Source organism: Hakea prostrata, chromosome 6 (genome assembly GCF_041222555.1).
Source record: "Hakea prostrata isolate BN-2017 chromosome 6, UWA_Hpros_2, whole genome shotgun sequence".
Classification (NCBI taxonomy): Eukaryota; Viridiplantae; Streptophyta; class Magnoliopsida; order Proteales; family Proteaceae; genus Hakea; species Hakea prostrata.
In genome coordinates, this window is record NC_142605.1 from 40,838,598 (window position 1) to 40,856,828 (window position 18,231).

Consider the following 18,231-nt stretch of genomic DNA (forward strand, 5'->3'; position numbering starts at 1 on the left):
TACTTGGACACAAGCAGAGTATTGGAAGTATACTGCATATTACATCTAATTTTACAGAGTGTAAAAATTTTGATCTTATCAAGCAAAGAGTGATAAATTAAAATAAATAAATAAATAAAAAATAAAAAAAAAAAAAAAGAAAGAAAGAAAGAAAGAAAGAAGAAAAAAGTCTTCCTAATCTGTATTGTGGATGTGGCTACAAAATCCTCCCCTGCTAACTGATCATAACAAGAGTTTCAGGCCAAATCCAAATCCACAACTTCCCCCGGGTGAAAAGGAAACCAAGACTCATACAGAGTAGGTAGAAGATTCCAGAACATTGACTATCAGTATGTCCTCCTTTCTGGGGCCTCTGTGTGTGTGTGCGTGTGTGTGTTTTAAAGGAGGGGGGATGCAAAACAAGCCACAATCAAGGCCTTGATGAATCCCTTCTGCTTTCAGGTACAGTAGTGTGACCATACTGAACTTTTTGACAGGAATACCAACGTTAGCAGCCCAGCTTGAAAGTTACACCATTTTCAAGCTCATCTGTGCTAGACGCTGGCAAACCACCACCCTGTGTGAAGATGTGCTAGAAGGGGAAGGATGGTGCCATGTGGACCTAAACTAACTCAGAATCTGAAGCATGACCGCATATTCTCCGCCTGTTTGGACTCACCACTGCTGAAAGCTGGCCCTCAGAATTTATCCTCAGACTGCGACTAAGGGTCATTTGTGGAGGTAGTCTTAGTGCACGCCTTTTTGGTGTTCCTGATAGAAAAGTAAAATGCACAAACTATGGTGTTAGACAAGATGATAATGAAGTTCTCTGGAATTCAGAAATATCTTGAGAAATTTGCCTATATATCCTTGGCATTTGTAGAGTAGAGTATTAGTGTCATAATTTTCATTGCTTAGTTCATTATAATGATCTTATCAGTATGTCCTCAACTTTGTCACGAGTACAAATTCCAACAAAGACAAGACAAGTTGAGATAATCTTTGTTTGTAATCATCTACCTTCATGTTGTAAATGCACATTTTCAGAATTTAAAATAGACAGTGACTCAGGTGGTTCAACTGAGACTATACATTTTGTGGCATCATACATTCTCATTTATGGTGTAATTTCTTCATTCCCATTCAATATTATAATGTGTAGAATTCCACATTCCATAAAGAAGTTGCTGACCAAAATCAAATATTTTTGCAATTTCCCTTCGTTTCTGGTGTGAAATATTTTGTGAATTCTAGTGATTGACATAGTTACCTTCAAATCCAATAATTTGGTTTAAGGTATTATCTGAGATAATTGGAGAAAACCATCATAATATAGAATGCTAGGAGAGAGGCAGGAAATTGAATTAAATTAAGGAAGGTGAAGATAACCTGGTAGTTTGTTGGCCTTCGCATCAGTAGTCTTCTTTACCAGTGAGAGTTTCTTGTTGGTATGCTCAGAACCAACTGGGTTTTTTTTCTCTGGAGCTGCTGGTAGTGGATCATCCACCAAAGCTGCATTCTCATCTCCACAAACTGAAGTGCCCTCACTGCCAGATTCTGAACTTCTGTCTCTAAGATTCACACTGATTCTCTCCTTCTCCATCGCCTTATAAGCAAAAATCTCAAATGGGATATGTGATACCGATGGTGGGTCAGAGTTCCCTTCTACAGAAAACTTCTTGGAGAACCAGGCTTCTATATCACAGTATTCAACAGGTGGCATTGGAGGGTCAGGCTGGCTATGGTCAGGGTTCAACACTAAAAACCGCTTGATGTAGCGGAGGATCCTACAGATGGATGAGAAACTTAGACGCTGAGTTGGGTCGGTATGCCAACATTTTTTGGTCAAGTTAGTGAGATATCTTGGTGAAGAGAATGGGAAGAGTGGCCTCTCCCCTGCCCTTATGTTTCTGCTCATCTTGTCTCCCTGGAGATGTGCATCTTCAAATGGAACCTTCCCTGTTAAAAGCTCAAAGCAAACCATCCCAAAGCTGTAAACATCGGCCTTTTCAGCATACTTGGTACTGGAGGTTCCCTCTTGTTGTTCTTGGTCTGATAGAACCTCTGGGGCATACCAGATGAATGGTGCCTCATTTTGATTTGAGGAGGATCGATGGTTGAAATTCTTAAAAGAGGATAGGCCAAATCCTGAGATTTTTGCCTGCACGTATCCATCTGGTGAATTCCTTGATCGAACTAGGATGTTGGACGGATTTAAATCTCCGTGGTATATCTTGTGAGAGTGGAGATACTCCATTCCCCTAGCTATCTGAAGCATTAGATCGACTGCTACAGGAACAGAAAAGGGAACCCTCTTCCTTGGGCCACTAAGCTCTTTGATGTAGCCATTGAGGTCCTTATTCATCAGCTCCATAACTAGGTAACACTCTTTCTTTTCCTCGTCTGTGAACCCACAAAGGTATTGCAATATGTTAGGGTGGCAGAGGGATGAGAGAAGAGATATCTCTGGAATTGCTGGCTCAATCTCTCCGAAGAATTGTCTTACAGCGAAGCTTTCACCAAACCACAGGACTTCCTTGAATTGGCTCCCACTCCCTAGTCTTCTCCTAACTTGGTAGTCCTTTGAACCCACCAATATTGAGCTTGGGTAGAGATTCCCATTGGAGGCTTTGTTCGTATCGAAGTTCTTGAGTAGAAGTTCCATGAAACGTTGCTCTTGCTTGGCTACAGACTCTGACCTTCTCCTTTCTCTGATGGCTTCTAATAGAAGCCACCTATCCTCCTTCCAAACTGTATCCAATCTAGTGCATATATCTTGAGAAACCAGGTAAAGCTTCCCAAAATTCCATTTGAAGAGTTTTGGGTCCATCCATTCCCTCCCATACTTCTTTGTCAAGACAACCTTCTTCTTCAGGATGTCATCCTGATCACACCCTGAGATTTCTCCTGCAGTTTCTATAGCTTCAATGACAATTGGGATGCAGCAGAGCAGGTTGTGGATATGGTATTCAACGCATTCAGTGTTTTGTGACAGAGAGATGACTCTGGACAGGCGATCCTTGTTGTCCATGCACTGCTGAACATAGAGTTCCCCTTCTTTGAAGACACGGTGAAGCTCTCTCAGTGGGTTCTCAAGGGCCTTCCATTTGGTATGCTTCTCTTCAAATCTGAGGTTTTGCTTGATCTCCTCTGCAATCGCTTGGAACGCAAGAGTGAAGATATCAAACAGCAAAAAGCACTGTCGCTGGTTAATCCGGATGTCATTTTGAAATACCATGAGAGCGTTCATACTCCCTAAAACCTTCCCGATCTGCTTGAATTGATCCATACCCAGAACAGGAAAACCAGATAGTTACACGAATTTCTAATATATGGATCCTTGAATGGAACAGAGGATTAAGAAGAGAGATAGCAAGTGAAAGCCCAATAATTGATAATGAAGAAAACACCACGACGTCAATCTGATCATACAATTGCAATGGTGCTTTGCCAACATAGAAAACAAAAAATGGAACCCACCTTCAAATTCTTGCGAAGAGTGGAAGACCATCAAGAACCCACCAGGGAGACCCAAAAGACGCGACCAGAGACTCCTGAAACGATCAAAAAGAGAAGGTAATTTGATCTCTGAAGTTAATGAATCAATAAACTACAGAACCAATAGATTTCCTAATGGATGGAGGGTTTTCTCTCTCCCTTGTTCTGGGAATTTCAGTTCCAAGAATCTGAAAAAAAAAACACGTGTCACTTTCATCACATTGCACTATTTGCAGGGATGGTTGTTGAACTATTCTCTGTTTTTACATGGTTTTGGTCTTTAAAGAAGTTCCCGCGAGTTACGAGTTTGGAATTTCAGTTTTTAAACCGTAACGTCTACTCATCTTCCAGTCTTGTAACGACCAGACTCTACGCGTTTCGTCGTCCAACGCGTCATTCTCAAGAATTTGTCAATAATACTGTAATAAAGAGTTTCAACTTTTAATCCACTTCTTTTATTCTCTTTTTGGTGAAATCTTTCTTTTATTCGCAATTTCTGACTTTTTGTATGGACTTAAGGGCATTATTTTTCTCTATGGTTCATCAAAGTGATGGAAAAACCACAACGAAGATGAACTGGTTCTTGATCCGGTTTTAATTGGACTTAGTTTTTGCATCAAATCGTCAATGAACCGACCGAAACTGACCAATGACACCCTCATGAAGCCCACCCAACCAACTGCATTAGCGTTACTTGGTTCACTTTGGATGTGGGTGTTTGAGTCTGGATTTTCTATCTATCAAGAGAGATGTATATGTTTACCTCGAGCTTTTTCACTATGAAATAAAAATGGGGCCCACATACGATTTAATGAGAATCTCATTTCTAATTCATTTTATTAGCATTCATAGGTGGGTTACGAGTTACACACCTCTATTATATTTTATATGGTGAAAAAAATACGAGACAAGTCACAAGCACATAGGAGGATCAAATCTAATTTGGTCGGTTTCAGATTCGTGGAATCCCTGCACGAAGTATTGGTAAGCATGAAACTGGCTTTGTTTATTTGATCTTTTTTTTGAGTGGCTACCATGAAATGATAAAAGACAGCATGAACTTGGTTTGCCGTTTTGGCTATTTAAAAACAAGTGGCCAAGAACCATGCTATATTGCTAAGGCAGATAACGGTGAAGGACCGGCAGTTAAATCCTTGCCAAAATGCCGGTCCGTATAAATCGGTTCAGGAACTGACCGGTCAAAATCTGAAGTTGGACCACCTGGTTAGAAATAAATGGTCCCTACGACTATAAGTCCAATTAAGTTGACCTTGATTTTGGGCTTAATTTGATAAAGTTCGGTTGGGCTATTGGGTTTGACAGTTTGGGCCTCATAGAACCCAAACGTGCTCTTTTATGAATGAACCAGCCCACAATCTCAGTAGATGAGCATAGATTTCTTGATAGTGGGCTTTCTTGGGTTTCTCCCCACAATGGGCCTATTTTTTCTTTGGGGGCATGATTGGCCCAGCCCATGACGGAAAAGAATCGATCTTATCTCTCAAATTTTTTTTTTTTTTTTGTAGAAATGGCTCAATGTTGTTACTTTTTATTTTGGTAAAAATGTTGTTACTTGTTACATTGAAAAGAGGACCCGCACGCGACCACTAGTCATGCGATCATGTGGTCATGTAACCTTTTGATCCTTTCCATAGCTGCGATGCTATATCGACGGCTATTTCCACCCGAAGCCTGAGATCTGCTAGTTCATCGATCGATCAATCAATCAATATTTTAAAATTGCGAACTAATAATAAATCGGAAATGTCTCATTCGAGACTGTGAGATGCAGCTTGAGCAAGCAAAATGCACTGGTACTTCGTTGCTGGGCTTCTCACCATCCTTACAAGTTCTCAGGTCAGTGATGCACTTCCAAGCAAGTTCTGATATCTATTGCCAGTAGAATTTTTTACGGCGTTCACCTGATCAGGACTTTTGTTTCCTTTAGATCTTTGTTGTCTTGCTCATGTGACTGTTTAGATCGCCACATTTCCGTGAAAATTTATGGAATAATTCATCGTTTCAGTTGATTTATGGCTATTTTATAGTGAAAATCGTTGTTTCATTGTTTTCTTAATTTCAAAGTTACTGTAAACGCGGACGATGTTGTTTTTCTATTTGATGTATCGTACGCGAGAGTTGAGCGCTCGAACATTAATCTCTGAACTTTATCTCTGTTTTCTAACCTATTTTCCGTTAAATTGTATGCAATCCTCTTTATTTAAGCAGTTCATCTAATTTAATCTATCATGGATATTTTCAATAAAGTTCATAGTTAATTTACTTATTCTTGATTGTGAAATGCGCATTCTATATGTTGAGGTCAGTCTATTGATCACTGAGAGCACAAAATATGGAAAACTGATCAACATTCCATAGTTTCGCACTACATTCCAGGACAAGAACGAGAATCCTCCTTCTTCTTTCTTTCTTTTTTTTTTCCCCTACTATTGGGATGCAGATGCTGAACGTCCAAGGAGGCAAAATTTTGGTCTTAGAAAGGAAGATGAACTTTAAGTAATTAATCACACTTCCTATCCTATTCTGTAATTTATAATTTTTCTTTAGTTAATTATGACTGAAATCACTAAAATGTTTGCCCCTGGTTAAAACACAGATATTAGTTAACTGTGACCAAAATACTTGACATTTGGTTCCATGATGGCTGTGGCCAGTTTCAAAGTTCTTCAAACAGAATGGATAACATACTGCCACCATTACCAGGTGTGCAGTTGAGGCTATAACTGCAATTATTGGCCTTTACATTAACATGGATAAATGTAGTGATCCCAAGTAAGAGGATATTTGTGATTTGAGTTGTCCTAGCATGTGCCAATACTTACTAAGGAATAGAACTAGAATTTATCTTTTTTAGGAGGAAACTTGCAGCTGATTTGATTGAAATTGCTGGCAATCAAGGGATAAATTAAGAAAAAGAACTATAATGCAGAAGCAATGACAAATTCAGCCTTGGCCCAAATTAATGGGGTTGGCTAAGAACTAGAAATCTATAACCTGAAAAGAGTTGAGCGATATTCTCTGAAGAACCAATATAAAATCTTATAGTCTGTACAATGGGAATTGTGTGATTGATGGTAAAGGCAGGGGGGAAAATAAAGTATTTGTTTTCCACTTGGACATATTATTCTCGATGTTTACATTTATTTTTGTTTACTCCCCCTGGATTACTGCAGGGAATTTTGACTACACTCTCACAAAGTGATGGGGGATACAAGTATGACTATGCGACTGTTCCTTTTCTTGCTGAAGTTTTTAAGGTACATCTCCTGTCAATCTGCCATGCATTAATCAGGTAAACAGGACTGCCGTTGCTGTTCTCCTTAGCTTGTTTATGTACTAACTTGACTTCATGACAAATGTGTCAAATAAAAGAGTTGGTGTGCTTAGTACTAAAAAGTATAGTTTTCACACTGTCTAGGCAATCCAAGATGTTGGAAGGGGCCTTAATGGAAGGCCCATACCAAGAAGGGAGCCTAGGTGACCTAGGGGCCTGAATGCCTTAGCAGCTATACTACAAAAAAAAAATAAAAAAATAAAAAAATCCCCTCAACCTGACTGACATTTCTATATCATTGTAAAAAAAATACAGCTACTGGTTTCTTCTTTTCTTCTTTGGAGGGAGTGCAAGTCATCATCTCTTCCAAGGATGACCACGGAATGGAAAAGCATGCGTTTATTCCCAATTCCTTCCATTATATACTTAGTCCACAACAATGTTCAATTTGCTACGCTTACATATGTGGATACATCGACATATCAAATAATGGGTAATCTGAAGATTGTCACAACTGGGATATTATTCAGGTGATGCCTCTCTCTGGACCATAATATATCTGATAGTTTTGTTTTTAAAATTTTCAACCACTGTATCTAAGGTCTCTGTTGTAGTACTTCCATGTTCTTACTTCTTGAAGTTGATCTATGCTTTTATAAACTAGCAGAATTTTTTGTTTATTCTTTTAGGCTGTTCCTGAAGAGGAAACTGTCTAATCTGCAGTGGATGGCTATTGTTCTGCTAGCTGTTGGTACAACCACAAGCCAGGTAAAAATGGCTACCTTTTTCTGTACTCAGGAACAGAAATTAAGGTATACATATTACACATATTCTACACCTCCTTGATTTGAATTTCTGGTGGAGCTGATGCTATGTAATTCCATGAGGTGTGTGCTTGTGGGGTTTTTTTTTTTTTTTTTTTTTTTTTTTTTAAGGCTCACTTATAATAGAGGGAGATATTCCATTCCATATCTATTTCTCAAGATGCATCCCAACGAATTGATTTGGTTCTTTACCTGTGGTGAATGTCTATCCATGTTAAGTCAATTCAAGTTTGTGGATTTTAACTCATGTACATGCCTCACTTAATTAACCCTGCACTGTATGTTGTTAGGGATGTTGAGCTTTTTTATATGGCACTTCTTTATAGTGGCAATGGGAGGTTCGGTAATAACTATTTAATGTAGTTTATTGACGTAATATGTGGGTTGTTTTCTTTCTTCTGTTTCTTTCTCTCTCTTTTCATTTTATTTTATTTTATTATTATTGTTATTATTATTTATTTTTTTTTGGGGGGGGGGGGGGTTTGGTGATGCAAAGTAGTTAGTGTTGGAAGGAATTATAATATAGTTCAGCGGATCCTGGCTATTACCTTTCCAGAATGGGAGAGGGTTAGATGACATGAGAATGGTAATGGTTTATTTCGTTTGATTCCATCAGTGTAAAGGCTGATGCAGGAAAAGGAGTCATGATTATGTTGATCCACAAGAATTATGATACTCTATATTTAGCCTCTTGTAATGGGTGAATATTTCATTGAGTAAACCTACTAAAATTGTTATGTAAGTAAGTGTAACCCTAAGTGAGATGGGATATCATTTTCCGAAAGAAAGAATGCATATTTGCTTGGCTTGCTAGAAAAGAAGAAAATCAGAGGGTAGATGTTGGGCATGAATGATTTCATAGGAAACACCTCTAAGAGGTTAGGAATAAGAGATGAAGTGGAATTTCGGGAGTAAAGGTTGTTAGGTTATGGGAGTTTATGGAAAGGTATCTAAAACAGTAGAATTGCTGGTTGTTTTGAAATTAGAGAGGTAAAGGTCATTTTGGGTCTTTATGGTTTAAGGGATTTTATTATCCAGGGAGATTCTGGAATTTTAGAACCTACTGGTCTTACTTTACTGTGGTGAAATTCAGATTGGGGACCAGGATTTGGTTTGTTGGTTCTAGAGGGTCTTACTTTACTGTGGTGAAATTCAGATTGGGGACCAGGATTTGGTTTGTTGGTTCTAGAGATTGTTCCACAGTTGCTTGTTTCGGTTTCTCACTAAGCTGCTCAATGGTTAAGTGGAAGAAGATCTCTGGAATCAGCAAAGTCTGGAAGTAGCACTGTTCAAAAAATTGCCACCTTTGCATGGATCCCGATTCTTATAAGGTTATCACTCTAGACAGTTTACAGCAGAAAGAGCTGCAATTTGATCCTTATGGTGTAGACATGATTTCTTGGTCTCTTTGGTTTAAGGATGTTGAGAATTTGTATAATATGACCTAAAGTTCCTTCTTAGGGTAAGAGGAGTTGAAGAACTTGTGGAGACAGTCCCACAGTTTGCGTGCAAGTTTCAGCTGATATATTAATGTACTGCTCGATTAGGCTATAGCATGTTATTGGGGTGGAGAAATTTATCTCCTGTTGGGATTTCTTGTTTTCAAATCATGAAGTTAAAGGGTCTTTTTTTTATTATTATTCTAATGATTTAATGAAAGAGAGTTTAATGCAATTCCTGTTCCAAATCCCTAAATTTTGGGATGCTATGAGCCTATGACCTCTGGTGGAAAAGTTCCAAATATAAGAAGCAATGCAAATTCATTAAGAGGACTGACCACCTTCTTCTTCATGATAGAAAACCGGGGGAAACCTATCTGATTTTCAATGTAAGATCCTTTCTCTTTTGGTGCTCATTCCATCTGCGATCCTTACTACCAGTTCACTCAAATAAGATAATTATCTAGTGGAAAGAGCAAGCTTTCCAAACCTCTCAAGTAAGATAATTAACAAGGAAACTTAATTCCCAGTCCAGTAGCCTACGTACCTAACCCTGAAAAAAAGAACTTACAAATTACAATTAAACCCAAGTTAATGCCTAAATACCCCACTGGACCAAAACCAGATTGGACCCAGTTTGTCTTGATCTGATTTCCCTTGTTTTTCTTCCTTTCAAAAAAAAAAAAAATTTCTTTGTTTGGGAGTGGGGGGGTGGGGAGGGGGAAGAGTGGTTCCACAATCTGTCATTCTATAAATATTTGGCTTAGTTGTTACTGATTCTTCCATAAAAAAGTACCGTGTCAGAAGAATACTTGCACCAGGTCAAGGGGATTGGAAGTTCTTGTTTCAAATGTGCATGGGCATGGCATGTGAAGAGTTCAGAGAATAATTATGAGTTGTCATCAAGGGTGGAAGTCTCCTTCAATTATAATGAGTTACAATCAAAGGGCTAAATAGTAAACTGGGAAAAATAATAAAAATTTAAGAATCTAAAGTGAAATAATAACATTCCAACCGTATGCTATGCATTCAAATTTACGTTGTCTTAATACCCCAATCCCTTCCCTCAAAAATTTTTTACATTTATGTTCGGTTGGCATGGAAACTGAAGTGCCTCTTCTTTCTTGTCAATCCAGATCAAAGGTTGTGGTGAGACTTCATGTGATTCCCTTTTCTCAGCCCCAATTCAAGGCTACATGTTGGGGATCCTGTCTGCTTGTCTCTCAGCCTTGGCAGGTGTTTATACAGAATATCTGATGAAGAAAAACAATGACAGCCTGTACTGGCAGAATGTACAATTATATTCGTGAGTGTCCTCTTGTGGCTATAACTTAACCTTCACTTTTTTTATCTAAAAGCAAGGAAGAAAAGAAGGAAATGGTTATCAACTGGATCCTCTGTAATCCGAATTACTTGGGTTACACTTAAAATGAAAATTTTTGTCGCTGTTCACTATTTGAGTGGTTGTTTTTCTGTTGATTCATAAACTATTGTGTTATGAGATTTTATATAATAATGCCTATATGTGGCAAAATCCTTATCAGTGCAATATGATAGCATTATGCTAGTAATGATCTAGTATGAGGAAATCATCATATGATAGACAAAGTTTAGGAGAAGCAATATAAGCATATTTTTCAAAAAAGAAAAAGAATAAAGATATTCCAATGTAAACTTATGAACTGTTAACAAGGTGTGCTGTCACCTTGGAACCAAGAGAGAGCCTGGATGCCTTGATACCTGTAACTTGGAAAACATATTTCTATCTTTGAAATTATTAGAGAAGTTTTGTATTAATTTAAAAGCATTTAATCTGACTAGGATGCATGTCCTATTATTGTATGTTCTTATAGTTATTCTTAAATAAAGAAATTAATCTTTCCAGGTTTGGTGCGATCTTCAACATGGCACGGCTTCTCCTGGATGATTTCAAGAGTGAATTTGACCAGGGACCATGGTGGCAACGCCTGTTTAACGGATACAGTATTACAACGTGGATGGTGGTATTAAATCTTGGATCTACTGGGTTGTTAGTGTCATGGTTAATGAAATATGCTGACAATATTGTGAAGGTGAGTCATTCTGTCTTTGCATTTAATTTTATTTCCTCCTACTGTGGCTGCACTGCTCCTTACCATTTCATATTATCTTGACTGAGTTAACTGATCCAAAATATCTTCTGTTTGTCCTTAAGGGTATTCTTGGGCTACTTCAGTTATGTTCAGGTTTTCATGACTGCTTGACTTTCTCAAGGCCAGATATCTAATTTTTTGTTTATTTGCCTAAGTTGCTATTGCAAGGGGATCTGAAGAGACATTGAGGGCTTTATGATTACTTAGCTGGGTTCCAAGACATATAACTATCTTTAACTGAGGAAAGCATCTTGTCTTGCATGGGGATTTCTTGTCCACAACTTGACAATAAAATTAGAGAGATCAGACGGTTTCCTTCTGTTCTGTAGAGTTTCTTTACCTAGTTGTCTGGAATACCCTGAAGTATATTTTTCCCCAACGTCTAAAGGCTACCACTTCGCTACCAAGGCCAAAGTTGATTTTGCTGGGGTCAGTTGGTAGAATGGCTCTGTGTCATGATTATTGGGCTGCTCAGCTCACAGTTTATGCCACTCTTAATGACTAGAGAAATTGAACCCTTCTGTTTTTTTTTTCCTTTGGGGTATAGATTCTTCAATCGATTGTATAAATGCAACCCTGCTTCCAAATGAGAAGTGGTTGTGATGCAGTTCTAGATTGTTTAGGACTGGCTGGAAGCAAATAAACCAGGATCAGCTGTGAACAGGCAATTCGAATTTTCAGAAATTGGCTTAGCTCAAAATTGATGATAGGGTTTGACGTGTTAGTTATTCTAGTTTAAGGTTGAGAGATCTAATTCTGAAGGTTTTTATGATGTCTTTATGGATGGAAGTAGGCTAGGTTGAACAGATAACAAGTTAGTGCTATGGTCTTAGCTTTTGGCTGGTCAGAGTTGGACCAATTTTGGGTCCAGTTTCTAGGAGATGGCAAGGGAAATTCTTCCTGGTATGGGGCTGTTTTGATGGTTGAATAGGTCTGTGAAGACATTATAGTTTTTATGGTAGTATAGATGAGATCTGATAGGGTTTTAACGGACAGGTGGAACTGCCAATTGGATCAAGTTCTACAAGGAGACACGGGATTGTTCGATCCAAAATTCTGGTTTCATTCTTGATTGGAATGGTTTGAACAGGTTTTGAGGTCTTGGAAAAATTGAAACCAGAAGGGGGGGGGGATTGTTAATTTTTTGACCCAGTCACTACTTGTTCATGAATGGCATGTGCATTTGATCCATCTGTCCATGATAACTTCATTTTGTTGTTTTCAGGTGTACTCCACATCAATGGCAATGCTTTTGACAATGATCATATCTGTGTACCTCTTCAGTTTCAGGCCAACTCTGCAGGTGAGTTATAAAACTGCATTTGAACTGAGATGATTCTATTTAATTTTCCTATATGAGTGTGTCAGGTACTGCTTCACTTTCATCTCCATGAGTTTGGTTGAAACATGACCAAACTTGCTCGAAGCATGCTTCAAATCAACTTATGGGGAAAAAGTTACAACCTGCATACACTCTCTCAACCCCTTGTTTGTTTAGCAGCTAGTGATCCTTTGTTTTTTCCCCTTGTCGCAGCTTTTCTTGGGGATTATTATCTGTATGATGTCACTACACATGTATTTTGCTCCTCCGAGCACGCTTGTAGATTTGCCTTTGACAGTAAAAGCAACCCCCAAGAATCTTGATGAAGTTTCTGTTCATCAAACAGATTCCTGATGGAAGTCATCATGTTTAATCGACTCATGGTCCACTGTTCAGGGAAAGGTGCATATCATTTTTCTTTTTCTAAGCGCACTTAGTCTTCTTGCCATATGAAATTTGTTACATGAAACATTACACCAAGTGGGTAGGATAGGCTCGCTGGAAGAAATGGTGAATCAACAACAACAATAAGCCTTGTCCCAACTAAATGGGGTTGGCTAGAAGAATTAACGAATCAAGCACCCGCAATACTTAGGTTTCTGGGACTCTTAGAATTATGACTATTCTTGCCCCATTCAGGGAAGCCAACGAGAACCATCTAGTTACCCTTCTATTGGGGGTTGGGGGGGCTAAATGTGGCTTGTCCTAGTTACTCTTCTATTGGGAAGGCATAACGGCGTACTTACCAAGGAACAATCTGTTGCCACTAGTTTCAAGGATGACTCCTTGGGTGTTGCATAATTAATGCGCACGGTTAAGGTTGACTGAGATTTCGATCTCAACCGTACGATGTGCTGTGTTAGGCAAAGCCAAATCAAGTTTCCAGACCATATTCCAGGCAGCTACCATGTGATGTTGTCTCTAGACCCTCTCTAGCATATGATTTATGGATCAACGTCCTTATTTCTTTATTTCTGGGGTGTTGTTTATGTTACGTGTCTTTCTTCATGAGGAGGCAACAACGGCCATGAGCTGTTAAGGGGCTACATTTATTATGTATTGAAGGTATTCAAGTTGGATGCCTAAATGTGCCTCACGTTCAGGGGCTACATTTATTATGTGTTGAAGGTATTCAAATTGGATTCCTAAATGTGCCTCACGTTCAGCCAAGTTGCCTGACCTTTATCACTCAGTGGTTATATATTGAGGTGAGATGTGGACAAATAATATAGTTTGTTTCTTTACTAGTAAATTGCAGTTAGGTTTATTATCATTTTATATATCACAAAACTTATGGTTCTGTCACGCAGGTAGATTGGATTGTCGATTCTGACCATAGGATGTATAGTAGATTAGTCATGTGTTAAATATTTAATTAAAATGTAAGTAACAGGTTAAAAGTTCAAATCTGTTTGGGCTTAGATAAATATAAACTCTTCTAAGGATTAATTTGGGTCTGAATAAGTTGTGCCGGGCATCTCAATTAAATGTGTTCTTTTTATATAATCCTTTAATGTTTGAATGTGTATAAAGATAGTCTGATTGATTCTTTGGTCTTTAAGTCCCTTTATTGTATGAGGACGGTTTGTCAGATTTCCACTCCCAAATTGTCCCATATGTGCAGTGCGGACACCTTAGGTACTTCCCATTTAGGGGGAAAAAAACTATTTTTGCACCTAAGAAACTATGGAAATAAATCAAGAAAACCAAAGAACAAAAATCAGAGGTTAAAAAGACACGTAGTTGATCAGGAAGTTAACTATTTACCCCCAAAAAAAAACTCTGGAGATCAACATACGGACTTTTATACATTAGAGATGCAGATGTTATATAATATACTATAAATCAACAACACGACCTCTTTCGATTGTACAACTCTGCGATGATATATAACCTTGGGGTGACCGTAGAACGGTAGCAAGTAACAGTATAGATAATTTACAAATGCAAAAAAATATATATTTATATACTATATAGAGTAAAGAAAAGCTTTAGAACGTTAGTAATGTACTATTGTTTCGAAACCCTAGCGTCCTTGAACCTTTTTTTGTCTCCTTCTTGACTTGGTCTTGGGGAATGGTGGCTTCTGGAAATACTAAGGCTGAATTGTCTTGGGAAATTCGCTAAACAAACAACTTTTGACTGATTACAATGGTGTCAAATCAACCTCGGATACCAGCGAAGATCTTCTACTCATCTTGTTAGTTTGCAAAGCATTAGAGTTTCACTTGATATTCCAGATGTCAATATCTAAGTGATATCTCTACTTATTTGTTGGGTAATAATAAAAGATAATTTGCGAGATTATCAAAGCCCTAATGCCTAGCTAGCATTATTGTTGCAGTTGAGTCGCTCCACACGCATGGTTGGTTTTCCATAGAAATTCGTACCAAAGAAAAAGGTTTTCCATAGAAATTCAATGCCACCCACCACCAACGCCACCGCCACCAACTCTCTCTTTTCTCTCTGTCTCTTCCCCCTTCCCCCCTATAAAAGCCCACCTTAGCGTTTCATCGGCAGTTGGCCAGAGAGAGAGAGAGAGTAGCAGTTGCAGAGAAGACCCTATTATCTCTGTGGTGGAGGTTGCTGAACACACAGAATGGACTCAACAGTAGTAGCTCCAGCTTCCTGTGCGGGAGGTGGTGGAGGAGGAGTTGGAGGAGCAAAGATGGGAAAGAGCGGAGAGCAGCAGTATGGATACTTTCAGATGCCACTGCACTATCCAAGGTACACGAAATCAGAGTATGAAACGATGCCTGAAGGGGTGCTAGATCGCCTGCTTTCAGAGTACGGACTCCCTCTTGTTGGAGATGTTCAACAGAAGCGCAAGTTCGCCATGGGAGCTTTCCTCTGGACTTACTGATCTCATCAAGATTTTTCATCAGATCACACATAATTAATCATCATACTATCTTGTTCTTAGCTTGCCCTTAGTCCTGTTGGTGTTTAGTTTCAAATCTGATTCACTCCCCAAAAAAGAAAGATAAACCTCTGCAAAATATGTGTTTGGTTAGACTTAAGTAGAGCCTGATTCAGCTCCATGTTCTGAAGATACTTGTGTATATAAAGTAGTAAACAAAATTTCCAGTTTATAGACTATTCTCCTCTATCAGTTTCTTTGTTTTCAGAAAATTTTTAAAGCTGGGTAATAAACGAAAGTTTAGCAGTAATTTTGTGTTAGCAGCCAAGATAATAGCAGCTTAGTGGGTGTTTTAGAATATATCTGGTGTTTATGAATCTAAAAGGAAGAATAAATTGATCCATTTGTTTGGTACCACAGACTCTGTATGCGTGAAGATCATCAATAGCTAAGTGGGCTTTGAAAAGGCAAAATAGTGCGTGATGAGGACTGAGGAGGATGATGGAAAGAACGGAAAAAAAGAGAGCACGCGTTAGAACTGTTAATTTTTTATATTTTTTTCTTGTGGGTTTTTTTTTTGGGGGGGGGGGTTGTAAATGTTAGAACTGTGATTGATACTTAAGTCATATTGTGATTGGTACTTCAGGGTCAATTTTCTTGCACCTAGATTACATATGATAGTTTTTGTATAGAATTTAAATAAATGGATGGATTTTGTCCCTGCTCTAAAGGAGATTCGAACTCTTATGACCTTGAACTCGTTTATTATTGTAATCGTGCAGGTGAAGGGACTAAGAAAAATTACAGCCTAGATGGATCCCCTTCACTTGTTGGGGTGAATAAGTGAATAAAAACTCTCAAGAAGATTTTGTGCTCACCTCATGTAACATAACAATAATGTGGTCACTGACTCCAAAAACTTCACTGTTATTGCTCTCTTGAATCTGACTAACAGTCCAAACCACGACTCCAAATTATTTTTATACCATCATATACATGGACAAATAATAGCAATTTTTTTTTTTTTTTGGTAAACATAGTAGCAACTCACTGGTACCCACGTATGTTACAGATTTGTAGCATAAACTAATTAAGTGCTTTAGTGCTTAGTAAACTATACTACTAAAGGTGATGATTGATGTCTACTGCAGAAATGGAAAACCTTGAAGTCCTAAATAAGATAGTCATTCAGTTTGAGAGGGCCAAAGGAAAGCTCCCATGGCAAACTTTCTTTTCTGTTGAAGATCCCCCATCACAGGCAGCCCATATTGGGAGAGAAGGCAGTCAAGCTGCCATTCAGGCATGGTCTCGTAGTCAGCTTTCTTGTATCTTGGATAGTGAACTGGCATCTTGAAGCACCGGTTCTTCTCATTTCTTTGCTGCCTCTTTGCTTGTGACACTGTTGGCACTATGTACTTCGCACAACCATTGAGATGACCAGCAGCAACTCCATTCATCTTGTACCTGCTAATTCTTCTTCTCTCTTCCTTCCTTTTTAACAAATGAGTGCACTTGAAGTGAGTTTAACTGGGGAGTATAGGGTGTTCCCTTTTATAGATTTCATAGAGAGATAGAAGGCACTCGAAGAAGAACAATCATGGAATACAGCATTAATTGCAGAAAGTGGACCCATTTCATTTCATATGGTCATGGTTCTTATCTTCTTTAAAATCACTGGTGAGTCTGGTTCCAAGTTTCAGTTACGAAATCAATTGGTGTTGCAAAGTGACAAAGAGTGAAATATTGATTTTGAATATACATAGGGACACCTAGAAGAATATTTCAAATAAAATAGGATGTTGTAATATTGAATATTTAAACAGATCATTAATCATTCGGTTATTCTACTTCTTTCTACACACTCGTATATATTAAATTAATGAACTTGATAGGGTTGGGCTAATGGAGCTGCTGCTTTGTCAGTTTTCCAATTCCATCTTCACTAAGTCTTTTTCCTTATTATACATAAGAGTATCTGCCGTATCTAGCAGGTCAGAAGAGACCATACTGGTTTGAGAAACCTGACATTAATGGCAGTTGCTTGCCGTATTGCTTAGCTACAGTGGCTGAAAGGAGAGAGTTCTTACATGTTGGGAACTTGAAACCACATGAGAGGCTTCAGGTGAACCACATAATGAGGTTTCAGCTACCCCCATTAAACAAATTGAGAAACCAATTTCGTTTTAGCCAACTTTGATCAATCATAGGATAGTGACCTACCAAGTTGTCGAAACAAAGAGCCTGGAAATTGATTTGAATTCAATTGAATCCATCAGAATTCATATGAGACTCATTTAAGAGACCGATTCATGCTTATCCACATTACACAACGATGTGGAACATCTCTTATCTTTCACTCAAATTCATAAGTTCACCAAGTCAGGAAAGAACACCAGAGGTAATGGGTATTGTGGCCCAGGGTTTAGAGTTCTTCAATGTGGACCCCTGAGATTTCGACTATTTGGTTATAAATTTATGTATGCAGTTAATGAAATTTCTACAAATGATTTGGCTGCAGGAGCTAAATTTCAAGATTGAACAACTTGAAGAGGATCAAAAACAAATCAAATTGATATAAGAAATTATTGTCAAATCCTTAACTAAGATTTGGTCTAATGATAATGATGATTTCACATAAGATTAATAGCTTGGTTGTGAAGATTTATGAGGACTTGGGCATCCTTTTCTTTGTAGCTAACTTTCGTGTATATTCCAAATGACCTTCCTCTTGGGGCTCTAGGAAAGATTGTTCCTTTCAAGTAAGGGAAGACTCCAAGGTCCCATTATCCATTAAAGAGTCACTAGTAGTATGAGTTTGTAAATAGACACTTCAAAAGTCTGAAACTACTGAATGCTGCACAACTGAGGAAACTTGAGTAGGTG

General features: G+C 38.3%; 2 protein-coding genes across 4 annotated transcripts; one reads left to right on the top strand and one right to left on the bottom strand.

Annotated features, from left to right (window-relative positions):
- Positions 1-367: 367 nt before the first annotated feature.
- LOC149014166 (uncharacterized) lies at positions 368-3,715 on the bottom strand. The gene is made up of 2 exons (XM_089157820.1): positions 1,369-3,715; positions 368-750 (listed from the first exon to the last, which is right to left on the bottom strand). The coding sequence occupies exons 1-2, from the start codon at positions 3,266-3,268 to the stop codon at positions 602-604; spliced, it is 2,049 nt and encodes a 682-aa protein (XP_089013946.1). The 5' UTR covers positions 3,269-3,715; the 3' UTR covers positions 368-601.
- A 1,529-nt stretch (positions 3,716-5,244) lies between these two features.
- Positions 5,245-15,837, top strand: LOC149014167 (Nucleotide-sugar transporter family protein). Of its 3 annotated transcripts, none has more exons than XM_089158531.1 (9): positions 5,245-5,334; positions 6,672-6,755; positions 7,088-7,302; positions 7,462-7,540; positions 10,172-10,341; positions 10,921-11,107; positions 12,393-12,470; positions 12,702-12,890; positions 15,769-15,837. In XM_089158531.1, the coding sequence occupies exons 1-8, from the start codon at positions 5,284-5,286 to the stop codon at positions 12,840-12,842; spliced, it is 1,005 nt and encodes a 334-aa protein (XP_089014657.1). In that variant the 5' UTR covers positions 5,245-5,283; the 3' UTR covers positions 12,843-12,890; positions 15,769-15,837. The 3 variants fall into 3 exon arrangements, with proteins under 3 accessions (XP_089014657.1, XP_089014658.1, XP_089014656.1); XM_089158532.1 differs by lacking the exon at positions 15,769-15,837 and adding an exon at positions 13,799-14,581; XM_089158530.1 differs by lacking the exon at positions 15,769-15,837 and having other exon boundaries at positions 12,702-14,581.
- The last annotated feature ends 2,394 nt before the right edge of the window (positions 15,838-18,231 follow it).

Excerpts from the sequence above, each read along its gene's own strand:
- LOC149014166 (XM_089157820.1), bottom strand. The coding sequence starts at position 3,268 with ATGGATCAATTCAAGCAGATCGGGAAGGTTTTAGGGAGTATGAACGCT. Across the intron at positions 751-1,368 it reads GAAGGCCAACAAACTACCAG|GAACACCAAAAAGGCGTGCA; the intron begins GTTATCTTCACC and ends CTTTTCTATCAG.
- LOC149014167 (XM_089158531.1), top strand. The coding sequence starts at position 5,284 with ATGCACTGGTACTTCGTTGCTGGGCTTCTCACCATCCTTACAAGTTCT. Across the intron at positions 7,541-10,171 it reads TTGGTACAACCACAAGCCAG|ATCAAAGGTTGTGGTGAGAC; the intron begins GTAAAAATGGCT and ends TTGTCAATCCAG. Across the intron at positions 10,342-10,920 it reads CAGAATGTACAATTATATTC|GTTTGGTGCGATCTTCAACA; the intron begins GTGAGTGTCCTC and ends TAATCTTTCCAG.